The sequence below is a fragment of the Pollicipes pollicipes genome, unplaced genomic scaffold (assembly GCF_011947565.3).
Source record: "Pollicipes pollicipes isolate AB1234 unplaced genomic scaffold, Ppol_2.1 Scaffold_1600;HRSCAF=1878_pilon_pilon_pilon, whole genome shotgun sequence".
Taxonomy (NCBI): Eukaryota; Metazoa; Arthropoda; class Thecostraca; order Pollicipedomorpha; family Pollicipedidae; genus Pollicipes; species Pollicipes pollicipes.
In genome coordinates this window covers 10999635-11018160 of record NW_023595962.1, presented here as the reverse complement: position 1 = coordinate 11018160, position 18526 = coordinate 10999635, and the positions used below count along the sequence as shown (strand labels likewise).

The 18526-nt window shown below is 53.6% G+C and overlaps 1 protein-coding gene across 1 annotated transcript; it reads right to left on the bottom strand.

Annotated features, from left to right (window-relative positions):
- Window positions 1-982: 982 nt before the first annotated feature.
- LOC119093816 (serine protease 33) lies at window positions 983-18263 on the bottom strand. The gene is made up of 12 exons (XM_037216828.1): window positions 18218-18263; window positions 16750-16864; window positions 15914-15944; window positions 12554-12707; window positions 6923-7013; window positions 5370-5478; window positions 4430-4536; window positions 3898-4007; window positions 3253-3411; window positions 2754-2870; window positions 2179-2262; window positions 983-1499 (listed from the first exon to the last, which is right to left on the bottom strand). Exons 1-12 carry the CDS (start codon window positions 18261-18263, stop codon window positions 1378-1380), a joined length of 1245 nt encoding a protein of 414 aa, XP_037072723.1. The 3' UTR covers window positions 983-1377.
- Window positions 18264-18526: the final 263 nt, after the last annotated feature.

The window sequence follows — 18526 nt, the reverse complement described above, 5'->3', positions numbered from 1 at the left end:
AAACAAACCAGACACATTGACAGCACACTGTATTTCAACGAACAGACCCCTGTGACGGGTAGTTTGAACACGTAGCGTCTTAACACTATGACAACCGTTCTGGTGGATTTCTCACTCACTCCGCGCACACATCGCTTGTCAGAAAATAAGGGACTGTATACATCCAATGCATCAGTGGACTTATCATAGCCACGGCACTGCCGTCTGGCTTGGGTCGACTTTGCTATCGGGGCTATGAAAGCTGTGTTATTACACGCGCTATTTGACCCAAGTTGATCACGGCGTGCTCCCTGCCTCGAGTTCACAAATCGATCTAACGTCCTTGACCGCACCCTGTACGGCTATGGGAACCAGGGGCGGTACAATGGCTTCTTGCCTCCCCCCCCCCCCCCCCCGCCTCCTCTGGTCCACCCTCATTCCGTGGGGCACAGGGATCGAAGGAGACCGAATTTTAAACGACTGATCTGACTTTTTCTAGGGAAAAATGAAGAGTCCCTAGCGGCCTGCGCTCGGGAGCAGGGCCAGGGGAATGCTGACGGCAAATCCCTCTGCCCGTCCCCCACATAAAAGGAGGACACTTTTAGTGTGTATGTGGGGGGGGGGGGGGTACACTCTCTACATGACGCATAAGACATTACACTAGTATCACGATGCCGCACCTCGCCACGTCTCGCGGTCGCCAGCGCCGGCGCTGGCGCCGCGGAGGGGTCGGAGCGTTCGCACTGCCAAAGCAGCATACCCGAGCTGACTCTTACAAACCACGCGGTCTTATCACAACGCAAACGAGCAATGTCCGCTGACAAATCGGACGGGCTGCACAAGCTCGTAGGTTGCGTGATGACGACGCAATGGACGGTGCTTTGACGTACAGCGTCGCTGGTCTTCTTCCATGCGGGGTCATGCACGCCTATGCACGGTTGCGATGCATTTCGGTCACAATTGCCCATGTTGCCTGTGGTATGCAGCGCAACTGTTCAATGCCGCGGACACTGCAGACAGGATCTGCAGTGTCCAATTACGTTCGTTTCACGCCCTTCCACTCGGCGCCTGTGTTACGTCCTTCCACTTCTTCGACACCTCCTTATGCACAAATGCATCCTTACCCTTGTCCTTGGGGATCGTGGGAAAACATGCTATCTGCAGCCTTGGCGACTTGCCAGAGTTAGTGCGGAACTCGGGCAGAATCTGATGCCGGGAATGAGCACAGCCATGCACAGAGCACTCGCAAACATCTAGTTGTAACACCCGTGTGTTATGAATGTCCCTTGGGCCGCCTGACAGGCGGTGAAAGTCCGTTCTGAGGGCGGCCGTTGCTCAGAAATAAAGCGGCGGCGAGCGAAGGACCCAGGTGAGCGCGGTCATCGGATCGCCGGCCGCCTACTTCTGCATGTTGCTGTTGAGCCACTCCGTGTACTGAGCGACGCGAGTGTAGATTCCCGGTTTGTTGGCCTCGGCGCACGAGTCCCCCCACGAGACCACGCCCACCAGCTGGAACTGACCTGCGGCAGCCAGTCAGCGGCGTCAGCGGCACATACACACCCAATCAGCTATGACACGGGCACACGGACAGCCGATCAGTGGAGCAGCGTCAGCGACACCATGAAGCCAATCGGCAGCACCGGTGGCACGCAGACCGTGCCAGTGATTTCGATGGTGTGCGGCCAGTCGGTGACGTCACTGGTACACAGACAGTCAATCAGGGGTTTCGGTGGCACGCAAAAAGCCAGTCGGTGACGTCAAAGGCGCGCAGCCGGTCAATGAGCGTCATCAGAGGCAGTCGTCGCTATCAGCTGCGTGAACGACCAATCAGCAATGTTAAGGGTCATTCCCGCAAACAGAACTGAGTTACGACCAGCTATTATGATACGAAAATATAAAAAAACAGAAAACATACTACGGCCATCACTATCTATCAAATATCGCCAGAATACAGTGACCCGACATTATGTCATTAGTGTCCGAAATGAGTACGGATGACTCCAGGAAACCGATCAAGCCTTCTCGCTCTGCGGTGGTCAACGACCCGACTCCTGAATCGATGCTGGATAACCGCACGGCGTCGGTTGGGTCACGGGAGGTCATGACCACCCGACACCGCATCACGACCGGTTGACTACGAGTCAGTGTTGACTACGAGTCAGTGTTGACTACGGATGCGTGTCGTCCCCTCGCTCTCACCATCGACCTTGCAGGCGAGCGGGCCTCCGCTGTCGCCGCCGCACGCGTCGGCCCCTCCGCCCAGGTAGCCGGCGCACAGCGTGCCTGCAGCAGTGCACACAGCGAGTGCAAAACAACACCACGATAGATGTAAACAGCATCGCAAATAACAGCCCGGCAGACGTTAATGGGCATAGAGCAAGAGTTATGTCTCAGCACTTGTATTCATAACAGGGACTAGACGGCAACAGAATTGCGCACAACACGACGGACAAAGGTCGACGGAGCGAAAAGCAGCTACCACACGAAAAACATATAAATACCGTTTTCACAGTGATAAATTTTCAAATGTGCCACATTAGCATCTGAATCCGCATGCCAACTCACACGGAACGTAATGAAACCACAGTTCTGTGACTCAATCCATCAGAAGAATTGATCAGTTCCCTTCTGAAAGCGTTTTATTCCGCCTAAAATGGCCCGTCATCAGGAGTGCTGACATAAGGCGGGATTGAGAATAGAACCCAAGCCCCCATGACACTGTTCTGCCCCTGCGACCTCTCAGCTGAAGCCAGCGCGCGCCTGCGCGTGCTCACCGTCCGGGAAGTAGTGTTTCTTGTTGCCGTACACCTTGGCCGAGCCACACGTCTTCGGGCCGATGACACCCACGCGAGCCGCGCGCAGCGTGGTGGCCAGGCTCGCATCGTCATTGGCTGCCGACAGCGATGACGCAGGACGGGTCAGACCAATCAGAGGCAGCATCGCCGCGCCCAGCGCCGAACTTGTCCCGACCTGGTCCGGTCCGGCCCGGCCCGGCGCGACCCGACCTGACCTGACCCAACCCGACCCGACTGGACCCGAACCCAACTGAACCAAACTGAGCCGAACCAAACCGACCCGACCCGGCTCGGCCCCGCCAGGCCCGACCCGACCCGACCCGACCCGACCCGACCCGACCCGACCCGATCCGATCCGATCCGATCCGATCCGATCCGATCCGATCCGATCCGATCCGATCCGACCCGACCCGACCCGACCCGACCCGACCCGACCCGACCCGACCCGACCCGACCCGACCCGGCCGGTTGCACTCACGGTTCATGCGGCCCCATCCGGAGACGACACAGTCCAGGCCGTCCTTGGGCTCCTCGAACGGCGGCGGCAGGCAGATGGGGCGCGCCCGCTCGCTGTAGACGGACTTCTTGCCGGGCGGCGTGCGCAGGCGTAGCAGCGCCAGGTCGTGCCGCTTGCTCTCTGCCCGCCCCGGGGTCAGAGGTCAGGTCAGGGGCCGGTTCGGCTCGAGGCGAGGCGGGAAAAACTCGTGAGATGACTCGTTACTCGACTCGATAGCCAGCTCGTTAAGGCTTATTGGTGACAAAAGTGTGCGACAATCATACTCAGCGCGGTGGGGCGTGTCATTTGGCTCCTGTCGTTCTGTGATTGTACTGTTTTTGGCCCACAAAACGCAGACCAAGATGTGCAGGACTTCAGTAGGCAGCAGCTACCTGGTGAAGTTAAGTAGTCTTGCAATCGAATGACATGATACAACCAACCGTTTGATGTCGGAAATGGGCCAATGAGTGGGAAATTCTTCGAGGACTGAATGGATTTGGATGACTTTTGGATATCTGGATATTTTTGGATGACTTTCTCAGTGTTTGATGATGACTTTGCTTGATATCTGATGTGTATTTGATGATGAGTTGATGTCCGTTAGTTGATGTGATGCGGATGACTGACCTTTGCTGTAGGCCGGGTGTATGATGATCTTGTCGACGGGGAAGGCCCGCTCCATCTCGTCTGCCTCCTCCAGGTCGTGCTCGCCCAGCACCACCACATACTCGTCTTTGCTGAGAGGTGCAGACAAAGCGCAGCCATTATGTAACGCCTCTCAACGGGCTGCCGGCGCGGCAGAGTTTGGAGGAAGATAGCAATGCAGTTTGCAAGTGTTGAAACGAAGTCGCGTGCATCAGTTCGCAGCAGCAGCATCTGAACAGCAGCAAACAATTTGTATTCATGGTTTGTGGAGGTAAAGGGAATGACGCAACGCATAATAACATTTGTAGCCACATTTATGATAGCTTCCCCTCTATGTCTCTTTATGCAACGAAACCCACCACCGTCTTTGAATGAGCTTCATCCTTGTGCCCCTCCCCCACGCACACACATACACACACATACAGCACAGTTGGTGGCGTCTGATGCTACTGTTTTCGAGTCTGGAATCAGTTCGCTGCCCGGTACATTGGCTTGAACTGTAAGCCCCATTTACTTATGTGTGACGATGCAGTGAGCTGCCGTCACGATGTGCAGTGGAGAGACGATGGCACCGCCGCAGTGGTGCCCCCTGTAGCCGTCCTTCACAACCTTAATCTCCGCCTGCCGACGGAAGACGGCAGGATCGTATGCAGCTCAAGATATCGTGCCTAAGTTACGCGAGTACGAGGGCCACACCGTCAGCCGTTTTCCATGCTTCAGCCAATGAACTAGCAAAAAGAGACACCAAAACGTGCATTTGATGAACGATGGGGAAGGTGCCCTGGGCCTGAAGCAATGATTAAGTCGGATTCAGGTGCAGTGGCGCGGCCAAGGGCGAAATTTCTGTAGCCATTTCGCCTCCCCCCCCCCCTTCTTTCAGGCGGCGAGGCGAAGCCTCAAGTGCTATTTGTCAGCTTAAGAAGGATGGAAGTGTTCTTTAAGATAAAAAAAAAATTGGTCAGCGAGGTCTCCAGACGAAATCCTGAGTCTATAGAGGCCGCCAACATCACCATAACGAGACTCTTATAACGACACCCCCTCCCCCCCCCCCACATTGAAAGGGCTCTCATGGCCCGATTCGGCACCCTCCTGGGCAAAATCCTGGCTGCGCCACTGCCGAGGTATAAGTACAGAAGCCTCCGATGCCTGGCGACTGTTCTGTCAGTGATTTCGTTGAGAAGCTAGCACACTCAGCGCCATGCTAATCGCCCTAACCATCATCAGTCAACTGAGTGAGCAGCTCATTGAGACTGGGGGCGTGCCAGCGATGCCATTGGCCTGGTTAGGCCCAGCACACTGTCCGGGGCCCCGGCCACTTGTATAGGCTCCGCGCAGGGTGGCGGTCCGTCAACTTTGCGCGTCCTCCCTAACTCCGCGGAAGCTTCCAGAAAATTGCGTGTAACTTAGCAACATTCTGCTCAATCGGTGCCTCTTCGGTGACCTCTGCGACCCACCTGCCAGGGGAAGGCGCCGTAAGGCACCTCACTGCCGCCCACGATGCGCGTGGTGGCCTGGGCCTTCTGCGGCGGTACATAAAACACCGTCTGGCTGCCACACTTGGCGCTGCGTGCAACGCGTGCGGACCGACCGTCGCGACCCTGGCGGCCGACTCTGGAAACACACGGCAGGTTCGCGGACTGAACATTAGATGGCGGGGTTGTAAAACGGGGGCTATTTAGACTGCTTTGAAGCCAGAAGCACGCGGTCATGAGACGGACCAGAGGTGCACCGGATCATGAGGCCAACGAGCCACACACACCGAAGGTCATTCAAATATTTACGCCAGTTGTCTGCTTCAGCAGGCCACAGAAACAGGAGCCAAGCACTGCACCCAGAGTCGACAACCAGCCATCCAGTCCCGGTCGTAGCAGAAGTATACCACTACATGAGGATAACTGGCAAGTGTAGCTGTAACTCCATCGCGGCGAGTTTGTTGGTGCACCTCGTTGGTGCAGTTCCTCATGCACTAATTACAGTGAGTCGGGCGAAACATTGCTTTTTGGAATTGACGAGCACGATAGGTACCGGACGTCATGGACAAGGAATGTGAGGATGTAATCAAGGGTCGTATTCTGGGTCCCTTGAGTTCCTCTAGTCCGCTCCACCTACACAAATGTTTGTGTCAGCTCTTCCAACTGCGTGGACTGCACACCGTCCAAGGGGTTTCTGAGGGGCATGCTAGGAGCGAAAACAATGGACTATGCTACGCGTGTGGCTGGTCGTTGGAGGCCTCCCGCCGCTACGTTTACAAGCCTCAATCTATGGACAACGGGCAGGGCACAGGGACTGCGAGAGGTTACTGAGCCGCAGCTCGGGGCTCATCAGACGGATATCGCATCACATTGAAGGATATTGAGCCGCATCATCATGAAGGATATTGAGCCGCTACATCGCATCACATTGAAGGATATCGAGCCGCGGCCTCGAGCACATCAGACGGGTCAGTTACATCGCATCACAGTTAAGTGCCGTCAGCGAAGGGTAACAAGGAAGCGGTGCGAATCATCATCGCATGATACCCCTGAACGCTCGATACGATATCTCTCGTTCTATTGGCTCTCGTTCTGCCACCAGTTGCTTTGTTGCTTCTGTTGGTGTTTTCCATAGATTTCAAACATCGCATGCTGTTCGGGCGGCTTCAGACTGACGGCCGCTGGCTCCGACGGATGGTCACTGTCGACACCGCCGTCAGCGAATCCCAACACCAGGGAGCATAATGACGCTGGGAGCCGGATATATATATATATATATATATATATATATATATATATGTGTGTGTGTGTGTGTGTGTGTGTGTGTGTGTGTGTGTGTGTGTGTGTGTGTGTGTGTGTGTGTGTGTGTGTGTGTGTGTGTGTGTTATACTATGTTATGCGGCACATGTCGGCGAATATCACTTTCATTGCAAAGAAGTTTCATGAGATCGGAGCATATTGCATCCTACCTCATTTCCGCATGAGCGGGTCAACACATCGGACACGCTGTCAGGCACTACGCCGAGCTCGCTCACCGGGGCAAGAGTTTGCCGACGCCGTCGGTAGATGTCTCGCCAATCACGGCCGGCGGAAGGCCAAACAGGTACCGAACTCCCCGCGTGTTATCTGCAACACGATGAGGGGCCGATAGTGAAACACCAATCGGCAGCTCACAGAGATGTGGGGGGGGGGGCTGGAGGAGGGGGCAGCTGGGGAATCTCCTCCCCGTTAACCTAACTCACCCTCCCCGGCCGGGCAGCCGGCCCCAGCGGCCAACTCCTTATCATGTTGATGTTTACAATCATCACTCAAGCTTTGGTTGACCACATTGAGTTCAAATGTCAGCCAGACCTTACCGCGATTTATTTTGTAACAGACCTGGCCAGCGAGTGACTAATATTTGACAGCAAATGATGATTTGGTCATCAGAATCGAGTACTGGGCATTTCATCTGAGCTGTGTAGATGCCGCCAGAGGGTCCATCCTAAGTCCCCTCCCCTTTGCCTTCGCCCCGCGTCAGGACCAGTGCGGCCTGGAGCCGGGCCAATCAGCTGACCAATCAGCTGACAGCCAGCGGGAGCAGCTGCGTTGCGATGCTGGGCCGCGCGTCATCATGTGTTCTATCCAGGTTAAGTTCAATATCTTCCACTGCGTTTCATATGCGTAGTCGTTGTTTTAAGTCTGACTTTAACCAGACATTTTTCCCAAAAAGCTGGAGGGTCTGATATGGTCAGCTGCTAAAACGCAAGAAATCCAGTTTAAGTTGAACGGTACGGTAAACGGTAAAAACCACCTACGAGCACACGCCACCAATATGCCCGCATGCAACCATGCAGTTTCCACGTAGTGAAGTCCGGCGATATAAACCTGACCTTGCCTCATCATCCCGCAAGCCATTCAAGATTTCACGACCACAGCTGGCCACTGGAATGGTCTGGCAAGGACCTCCTCCAGCATCTCGCGCTTGGCGCTCAGCACGCGTGAGACTCTGTTCCAGAGCTTGCTGCGCATGGCTCACGCGGACGTGTAGGCCCACCATTCACCCGCGCGCTGCCAGCTAGCACGCTCATCAAGTCAAGTCAAATGACTGGACTGTACCCGTGGAGCGCCTCCGCGAAATAACGCCCGAAGCGCGCGTCACTTAAGTGCAGCAGTCTTTTTGGCAGGCTTTCGGGATGGTAAAGAGAGGATAATGCGCATGGGAGAAGCCATCGCCGATGCTTGAGAACATACCTATCGAAAGATCTCAACCAGACACTGCGGCGGTTCAGATCCCGATCCGGTCAGACCCAGATCCCGATCCGGATCCGGTCACACCTCAGAGGACGTCTGCCGCGGCTCCCAGTTTTGTCCTCGGGAGGACCGCAGCCCCAGCGTGCCGACAATGAGGACCGCAGCCCCAGCGTGCCGATAATGAGGACCGCAGCCCCAGCGTGCCGGAAATGAGGACCGCAACCCCAGCGTGCCGACAATGAGGACCGCAGGCCCAGCGTGCCGATAATGAGGACCGCAGCCCCAGCGTGCCGGAAATGAGGACCACAGCCCCAGCGTGCCGACAATGAGGACCGCAGGCCCAGCGTGCCGATAATGAGGACCGCAGCCCCAGCGTGCCGATAATGAGGACCGCAGCCCCAGCGTGCCCGCAATGAGGACCGCAGCCCAAGCGTGCCCGCCATGAGGACCGCAGCCCCAGCGTGCCCGCAGTCACAACCCACCGCGCTCAGCACACCCCGCCCGGCACGCGCCGCGCACTCTGTGATCGGCCCGAGCCACAGGGTCGCGCGTTTGGCAGCGGCCCGCGCCAGGCCCTGACAATTACGCGCCAATCAGCTGCACTCTGTAGCGGTGCGCCGGCGTTGTGCACCGCGGCAGCGCCGCGCCCGGCAACAATGCCTCATCCTTGTGGCCTTGCAGAGTGCACTGAGTGCACGCAGCGCGCGCAAGCGTGCAGACGGCGCGTGCGGCCGCCTCGTTGCAAGGACATTGGGCACTGAGTTATGTGCGACTACTATCAAGTTGCAAGTTTGCACTAATAATTTAATACTTTCATTGCCTTAACTGGTATGCGATGAGGCATACAGGGTCAGCAGCAGCACATGCAGTAATGCCATGATGCCGTACGTGAATCTATAACTTTTTAAAAAGTTATTTCAAGTTCAGGCTTTCTTGGAACTTAACTTAAGGCGTTCATTAAAGTGTTAAAGAAAACGGTAGGGACTACGTGATGCACACTGCCACACAGTGGATTAACATGCGACACAACTACATCACGATCGCAGCCCAACAGTGACGCTCAATGACAGCATTACAATGTTCATGAGATATGTGTTGAGGTCTGTGTTGAGGTCTGTGTGTTTTACAGTTTGCGTGTTTTGAAGCGTGCGCTGGAGCCTGTATTTTTTGTTTCGCAGGATAGAGTGGGAGCAGACAACAGACACCGTTTCCACTACTCACCATCGCATTACGATTAGTGATTCATGTAGCATTGACACAGATTGCTTTGTGCCTGGCCCTTTTTAATCGTCTAATTCTTACTTATCACGCGTATCGACACATCAATTATTGTAGGATGTTCGTCTATGCCACCGGACCAGCGCCGCACCGGGTGATCAGATCGAGAAACTACAGCTCGAATCAGCGACTTCTCCTGTTAAGGCCGGGCGATGGGTACAGGGTGCTGAAGCCCCTCCCCCCCCCCTCTCCCGGCCGGCTGTGCTGTGTCACAACCCGCCACGCACGCCACCAGCCTGGTGGCCGCCTGTGACCCAGTTTTAAACGTGAGGCATTGATCGCCAAAGCGAACCGACTCTCGTCTGCGAGCCAGCGGCCGGTGGCGGCGCCCGGCCTTCGCCGCACGCGCTGACCTTCGGGCGGCGTTGCAGCCGCTGCAGTGCAACAGCGCGCCCGGTTATGTGCAGCTACTGCGCCCGCGGACGAAATTGCAAAGTTGCAGATTCGCGTAGTTCGGGCGGCGACGCGGATTGGCTGGCGGCCGGTGACGCAAAGGGGGCGGGGCGGGCGGGTGTTGGGGAGGGGGCAGGGGAGGGGGTGCCGGCATGCACGCTGCGCGGCTGATGGGCGCAGGGGTGCGACTCTGTGGGGAGCCAGATTGCAAAGGGGAGGGGCAGTCGATTGCAAAAGCAAACGATCAGAGGCGACCGAAGCTATTGAAAGTCAGGGAGATGAGCCGTTTGATTTTGAACGTTTGAGCTGACGATGGTTGGTCATTTTTGATCGCTTTTTTCATTCAACGTCCATTAAGACAACGTGAAATTTTCAGAACAATGGGTGGGCTCAGCCCCCCCCCCCCCCCCCCCCCGATCGCCTCCTGTTCCGCCCGTTCCTACGACCTTTCAAGCGAGCATCGCCCTGATTGTAACGCCTTTCTCGAAAAGTGGCCACCACTCACATGGCGCGTCGGCTTTGTTTAGTTTGTTTTCTTGAACGTGCCTGCAATCATGAGGACTGCTGGCCTTACCGATGATAATGCGAAGGACACGTGCTTTCTTCGCAGCTCGAAATAGGCATCAAGGAACAAGATGTGCATCAGCAGATGAGCGTGAACATTGAACGCGAATATGACCACGCTGATGCTGTCATTCATTCTTTTTTGGGCACCTCAGTCCACTGCTCGCCGCATTACACAGCCGCTATAAGACCATCGCCGGTGACCAAGAGTACATGAGTCAGCGATGGAAGCCGTTCGGGTACCCTTTCACCTATTCGGATGCACGAATAATGCATTACTACCATGTTGAGAGGAATTCCACGTCCTGAACATCCGCAAATCTTTGTTTATAACTAGGCGATAGCTGCAATTCCACCGGGCCCCTTTCTAACGCACCAAACACAAAACAGGAGCAACATTTTTTGGATGTCGACCGAGAAGTGCGGTGACCTGACATTTTCCTGCAACGCTAATTCAATTACAGCGGCATTGCCCTTCCACAGCAGTCATCTTTGGTAACAAAACTTATCAGGAATACTGCAGTGTACAGGCAAGGCCAGCGGTTTTTAAAAAAAAAAAACAGCATGCTTAGAAGACGCCAACAACGCTCCAAATGCGATTTTCCGGCAGGATCAGTCCATTTAAAGGACAACCGTCAATCCCGATGGATATTTTTGGGCTGATCCTATTTTCTATTTGATTCATACTATTTTCTCCATCCATACCAACGGCCGCCATTCAGAGGCGCTAATCAGTATTCAAACCGCAGCATTGCACACCTGCCGTCACCGCGCGTCCCTGTCGGGAACCTGGCTCACTGCCCCCGGACGCAGCGCTCGCACGAAAATCACAGACGCTGCAAAGCACGCTGCAACTGACAGGGGCGGACGTAGCGCAGTATCGATCGTCTCATCTGGACTCTGCCGGCACACTCTAAGCTCTTATCTTACCTACATGAACGGGTGTGTTCCGACAACATGCTGCTCATTTACCATAAGCGCATCCTGCCCCACGGCAGCGATGCCTGAGTACGCCCGTGGCGTCGCGAGCTATCGCCATGCAGCGAAAGGCCGCTCGCTACGTTTGGCCAGCAGTCAGCTGATCACGCTCGTCGGCTGGCGGCTTTCGGCCGCCGCTGGCCGCGTTCCTTCGCCACAAATCAGGTCGAATTTAGTTTTATATTTATTTCGCTCAGTTGGCTATGGTGCTGAGGAGTGGTACTTGCTCGAAGCTTGATTTTCCGGTCTAGGAGAGGGCGTTGGGCCAGGACGGTGCGGGCACGGGCACGACCGAGGCGTTGAGTCAGCACGTGGCGCCTTCTGAGATCGTGCAGTGAAACACTTGGCCGAGTGTCCCCATGACCCAGCAGGGGCCGTATCAACACAGCCAAGAGACCAGGGCCAGGAGGTAGGGGGAGAACGGGCTCGAATGCCGGCGATGTGGCAGGAGTCGGCCCAAAAGGGCTCTATAATGTTCTCGACCCTTGTTTGCAGCTTGTGATCGGTTTGCCTGCATGACTAGGCTCGACTCTCTCAGGCAAACCTACAACCTTTAATGCAAAACTTATAACAATGAGCCTGTGAAGTCTCGATAAAGACATCTACAGGGCCGCAGAAACGAGCGTAGTTTCTTTTCAGTTGGGGAAGGCTTCAGCCCCCCTCCCCCCCCCCCCCGCTTAGGTTTTAGCCCTCCCTCCAGCCCTCCAACTTTGGGAAGAAAATATGCCAAAATCTGGGGAGAAGCCATTTAGCTGGTATATTTTGTGGGTTTGGCTGGGTCGTTTTTCACTCTTCAGCCCCTATCCCACACAGATGTTTACAGGTACGGATAAGCAGATGATGTTCTCTAAACAATTCTGGTAGGAACCAGACGGTGTGACGCGTCACAACTCCGCTGCCGCCCACTAACCGGCGGCGTGAAAACGTTCAGCATGTTTTTGCGGGTAATCTTTGAACCCTTTCATGCATTCAAACATTTAATTTCCAATTCATTCAATGCACAGGATGAATTGCTTCAAACATTGACGCTTGATCAAACCTTACACATAATTGGCTTATGGGAGAAATCTGGACGAATTTTAAGCGAGGCAAAAAAAACAACGATGCGAAGAGCAAATCGAGACAGCCAGTAATTGTCTACCTGCCCGGTCCCTGAATGACGTCACATGGCGCCCGGCCTGTCCCTGAGTAACGTCACGTGGTGCCCGGCCGATACTCACTCGGTGCAGCCGCCGGGGCGCTGCGCCGGTAGCTGGTCCAGTTGGTGCTGAGCTGGCGAAGCTGGCCGCCGGCCGGGTGCAGCTGACAACGCCGGTAGCCGCCGTGGAAGCTGAAGCCCTCGCAGTCGGGCGTGTTGCCACACAGCTTGGCGCACTGCCGCGCAGGGCAACAGGTGTCAGGACGCATGTGTCAACATGTGTCAACATGTGTCAACGTGTTTCAGCATGTGTCAGCATGTGTCAACATGTGTCGACATGTGTCAGCATGTGTCAGCATCTGCCAACATATGTCAACACGTGTGAGCATGTATAAACTGTCAGCATGTGTCAGCATGTGTCAGCAAGTGTCAGCTTGTGTCGACATGTGTCAGCATGTGTCAGCATCCGCCAACATATGTCAACACGTGTGAGCATGCATAAACTGTCAGCATCCGCCAACATATGTCAACACGTGTGAGCATGCATAAACTGTCAGCATGTGTCAGCATGTGTCAGCAAGTGTCAGCTTGTGTCCACATGTGTCAGGATGTGTCAAGGCTGGAATGCAGCATGCGGCGGCATCACTTCCATCTCAATGGATTTCGAGAACCTATAAACCAAAATCGAGGAAATAGGGAGGGGGACGCTGCTCTCAGCTGCTCCCTTACTTTGAAAAAGTTGTCGTAGCTTTTAACTTCTGGATGCTTGAAAACCCTAAAGCTTTTCATAATAAAAGCAGATTTAAAAAAGCCCGCTTTACATCCGTTTTTAGCTCCCTGATAAAGACTGCCATGCTCTAAAACCTTTCAGCGCACGCGTTGCTTTTATTATTTGCATTTTCCCTGCATTTCAGCGCACACTATGCTGAAAACAAATGTCCAGCAAAAGCGCTGCTGCTTTATCATGACTCAGTCTCCTTCCCAGGAGTCGACCCGATCCACAGCCTAAAAACGAGGCATAGCCTGTATGGCGTTACTTGATATAAACTGCATAAAAACCGCTTCCCATCATCTTGGAAGTTACTTCGCTCCTTCCCCCTGCAGCGTTTACATCACACGGCTTCATCTGTCCATGTCCTGCAGCCGCCTTTTCGTCTTTGAGTTTCAGTAGTCGTTACGCAACACACATCACTGCGTCTTTTGTGCTATGCAACGCATGGTACACCACTTACCGCCGGCTCAGACAACGACATCCAGTAGACTTTATTGGTTTTCGTCGCCCCATGAAATCTTTCATAGGCTGGCAAGGCCGGATCTGAAACAAAAAGAAAGAATCGTAGGGTCATTAATGCATGACAAATGACGGCAGTGCGGACGAGCGTGCTGTATGTGAATACCGTTAAGTCAAATCCACCAGTGTTTCATAATAAATGAGCCGAGTAGGTTGGATTACAAGAACGACGCTGGTTTGCGCCGTTTTGAGCTGAGAAAATCCGCGCATTGACCCAGTGCAGCTATTATTGCTACAGCCAAGTTGGTTATGCAGGCTTCGAAAAGGCATTAGTTCACCACATCCCACTTTGACAGATGTTCAGAGCCATCCGTACATCCCCGGATCGCACCCAAGCGGTAGGGAGAAGCGCAGCTACGTAAATTATAAATAGTTCATGGGCAATACAAGAATAGTTGACATGCGGCCGCTTCGAATCTATTGAACGCGGATTAATTTATTATCTTTTGCGCCTTACTTGAGTCATGATAGCCCAAAATACTGAGGAAATATTTTTCTCGGGTATGTTCCGCGAAGATTCTCGTTGCAAAAGTTGTGCAAGAGTGTGATTCACCGAGATGATCCCTTAACCGATGTGCGATGTGTTAGGCCATTTTTATTAGGTTTCACATTGTCCCTTTTATGCCCGCTTTCATCAATGATGACGTGTAACTTTTAAAATGCCGTTGTATCTTGTGGCAAGTTACGAAATATATGAACATGAACATGAACATGCACTTAAATAAGTAAACAAATACTGCGCACTGCGCTGCCAATACCTGCCAAGTATAGTGCATAGACGTACGATTTTATTCATGCACTAACAACTGCTTAGGCATATCCCTTATTAACCTGGAGACGAAGCCACGAACAACCATGCCGCAGAGCTTAAATCGTGACGTCATAAGCCAACAACGACAGCTTGACACACACCAACGAGCTTTGCACAAACTGCTAGTCACCGTGCAAAAGACTTCTAGATGAATAACCGTCATTCGACATCTCTCAAGGCGTGGCGTTCTGTTGTCGTCATAGCGACATGAGACGTCAAGGTCACATTTCATTCGCTGCATCGCTCCGGAACCCTGCGCGACCTATATACCGGGTTGAATGACCTTTCCATTAGGTGCACATAACTCATCCGCGGCTCCAGTGCGGCGCCTGATAACATTGCCATAGCAACGACGCTCTGGCGCATGACGTCAATGAACCCGGCTCGTCAGTGTTCAGCTTCAGCTATCCGGCCGAGTTGGGCGGTGGAAGATAAGGGCTTTTTGTAATTTTTTGGAGGTGTGCATGAATTTTGCGACGACGCAGCGTTCAAGGCTTTTGAAGTTTCATGACGAGGAACTCGAGCTTGCGCCACTTATCAATCGAGCCGTGCAAGTGTACGAACCAAAAGTGGGCCAGCCTTCCGGAACCTTGTACTGTTGACGCCGGTGAACACAGGACAGAGCTGGTCAACGCTTGTAGTTGGTTGTATGTAGGCTCATGCATGATGCCAGGTTAGAAATTGTAGAATGTACTAGTAGCTTTGAGTGTAATGAAACTGGCCGCCGCTAGCCGCTTGAACGACCTTAAGGCCTCGCTGTAGGCGCGTAATCAGAACTTTCCTTGGGCGGGAGAGGAGGGGCAATGACGAAGAAGAAAAAACTTCTCCAGGCTCCTGGGAATTTGGACTGAGTACGAACAAAATCGTCCATTATCTAGTGCCAACATCTTTCCTCAAAGGGAGTACGCCCCACGTGCCCCCCCCCCCTTTGGTTACGGCTCTACCTCAATGCTCGCATTCTTAATCCTGCTTACAACCTGCACGTGTCTGCCTGAGACACTGGCGTTACGGGACGCGAAGGAAGAGACTGAGTCAACAACCTCAGATTCCCTCAGGAGATGTGTGTGTGTGTGGGGGGGGAGGGGCATGTGATTTCACCTCGTCTGTTGCCACGCAATCCCGCAACGCTAACGCCAATTTCTACAAAGATTGCGGTCTCTTCGCTGCATGCGGTCTCTTCGCTGATTGCGGTCTCTTCCTTCCTCCTCCCCCCCCCCTCCAGTGTGGGGAAAGGGCTGAGGACTCGGCCCCTCCCCGCGATCGCAGTTGGCTCCACCCCGCGACAGCGGTCGGCACTCACCGCAGTCCGTTTCGTCCCAGCCTGTGGAGCAGCGACTCACTCCATCGCAGAAGTTCTTGGGCGAAACGCATCTGTGAAAGGCGGAACGAAACAGCTGTCAGTGGGAGCGAACTACACACTATTTATTCACTAATACTTCATTAGTAGGTGGTGTCACTTCAAAGCTACCTAGGGAAGAGACCAGGATAGCCTGTATTCTCCACAGCCCGTGCTGCGAACCACCAAACAAATCGCCGTTTTATGAAGACGCGGAGACATCCTGTTCCTCATCGGTGACGTCATTTACGTGGTGGCGGCGTGGCGCGTGCATCCCATTTTACGAATATAAAGCCGGGCGCTCAGACAGCCGTAAGGCTAGCAAATACCGTCGCATGTCCCAGACTGAGGTGTGTTTGGATGACGCTTGGTGTGACTAGGGCAAACCCGCAGTAATCCGTGTTGAGATACTGCTGATCGTTCTCCTAACGCACTGATCACTCGTATTGGACGAACTTTGTCGACGTCTCTCGCCGATCTTTGGCGGATGCTACCCAGAGGTAAACGTCACGCTTATCAATCGTCAGCTAGCGGTGGTCACCTAGGGAAGTCTCATTCTCCGCCGTTCGAACATTCAGGAATCTTGACGTCAAGAAGCTCATCAAAATTCAATTCAAGATTTAAGCACGTCTTGTGCTACTAAAGCGACGGCCGCTGCGTTTCTACGACACTTACCGCCGCGTGCTCATTCTAAGAGCGGGTACGACGAACGCGCCTGTCTAGAACTCACCGGTCTCCTGTCTGGAAATCATCAGTCGCCTGTTTAGAACTCACCGGTCTCCTGTCTGGAAATCATCAGTCGCCTGTTTAGAACTCACCGGTATCCTGTCTAGAACTCACCGGTCACCGAAGCTTTCGCCGCACATGTAAGAGAGAGCATCCTTGCACAGCTCCACTGCTGGGCCATTCTCAGAGGTCACGTACTGGGGCGGCTGACCTTCTGACCCGTCCGTCCCTGCCGAACGACATAACAGTCAGGCAATACGGCTCCACTGGCGGGCCATCCTCAGAGGTCACGTACGGCTTCACTGGCGGCCATCCTCAGAGGTCACGTGCGGCCCGACCATCCTCAGAGGTCACGTGCGAGAACCGCTGCCATGACCCGCCGCATCTCGCCTCTGAACATTTGGAGACAATGTTCGAACATGATGCAATGAGTCCAGGGATAGCGTTTGTGCGTATTCACCGAGCGGCAAGTGGCGTGATCTTATTAGCGTTTAGCTAAATTTGCTTTTTTTCAAATGACGTCAGTACAAAGGAGTGATATATTCTCCTAATTAGCTATGTATGATTCAATAATGGTGTTAGGCGCGATATTTTCATTTTTAGTATTTGTTCGTTCTTTCGTGCTGCAATATCCTTGCAAGTGACGTTTTGCCTTTAACACAAACCCCACTAACACGCAGAATATGTCACAGCAGCGGAGCAGCCCGGGGGGGGGGGGCTCATAGAGCTTCACCCCCCCCCCCCGGACAGGTTTGAGCGCAGGTTTTCACAACACTACTGAATAAAATTCCGTAAGTTAAAGATCTTGAAAACGTCTTTGGTCGTTGTATGGTTTTTAAAATCTTATAAACACTAGCATGGGCAGTGGCATATAAAGTGAAAGCGCCACAATTTAGTAATAACAGCAGGGACGACCGAATAAACATATGCGGTACGCCGCTGCAGCAATTGTTCAATGAACCAGGACAGACCAACATGGATTACACATTGTTAGGCCGAGTACTTAACGCATTAGCGTTTATTGGGTCTGTTAGTCTGCTTGCAGTGCGTCAGTACTGTCAAAGGGGCTGGAGCTCGCTCACGCCCTCGCTGAGACGTGTGAAATGTTTCCTTACTGCTCTGTTTATCATCAAGCGCCATACCACTGATTGAGCGCAGACGGATCGCAATATGCCATTTGCTCCGCTCCGAGAGGCAAGGTGAGCTTGGTTTATACATCAAGTTCATGTTGGGTAAGGTTCTATGGGTTGAACCTAATTCAAGCAATGAGTTGTGACCATGGCAAAACGCGGTCAGTGGAATCCTCTGCGAACGTTTTCGTCAACACGTGGAACTGGATGCCCAGTCCTGGTCCTTCCACGCGTCCTTGAAAGTACTAGCACGCAAAGACTGCACATAATTTCACCGCAAAACTAAGCAAATCGACTGTAGTCTGTATGTATGCCATATGTTCATGAAAGTTCGTTGATTGGACGCATTGCTGAAGATCTCGAGTGTCTAAGTAACTAAATGCCTAAGTGTATATAACTAAAAAAACTACAAGACTGCAACAAATGTTCAACTCAAAAACTGCAAAACCCACCTGCGAGCAGGAAGAATCCAAATGCTGCAGCAAGTACCGCCATCATTTTCGCGCCGAGGTCACCGGCGTGACGTCACCACCACAACTTCCAACTTCACTTCCACAATCAAGAGGGAAAAGAGCGGCGCACGTGATCTGTGTGCCCTGTCGACCTGCTAGGCAGCTGATCCTGACCCTCAGCGCAGCACTGGCTGTGTTGTGGTCCTCCGACTGTTTTATAGCTCCATTTGTTGTGGGCCGCAGAGGGGGCGGGCGGTAGGGGTGCGGGACACGCCAGGGCCGCCGGCGGAGGGGAGGTCACCACTCTCT

Coding starts and splice junctions, on each gene's coding strand:
- LOC119093816 (XM_037216828.1), bottom strand. CDS start 18,263: ATGATGGCGGTACTTGCTGCAGCATTTGGATTCTTCCTGCTCGCAG. Junction 15,945..16,749: donor GGCGAAAGCTTCGGTGACCG/GTGAGTTCTAGA, acceptor CGCCTTTCACAG/ATGCGTTTCGCCCAAGAACT. Junction 5,479..6,922: donor GTCGGCAAACTCTTGCCCCG/GTGAGCGAGCTC, acceptor CGTTGCACGCAG/CGCCAAGTGTGGCAGCCAGA.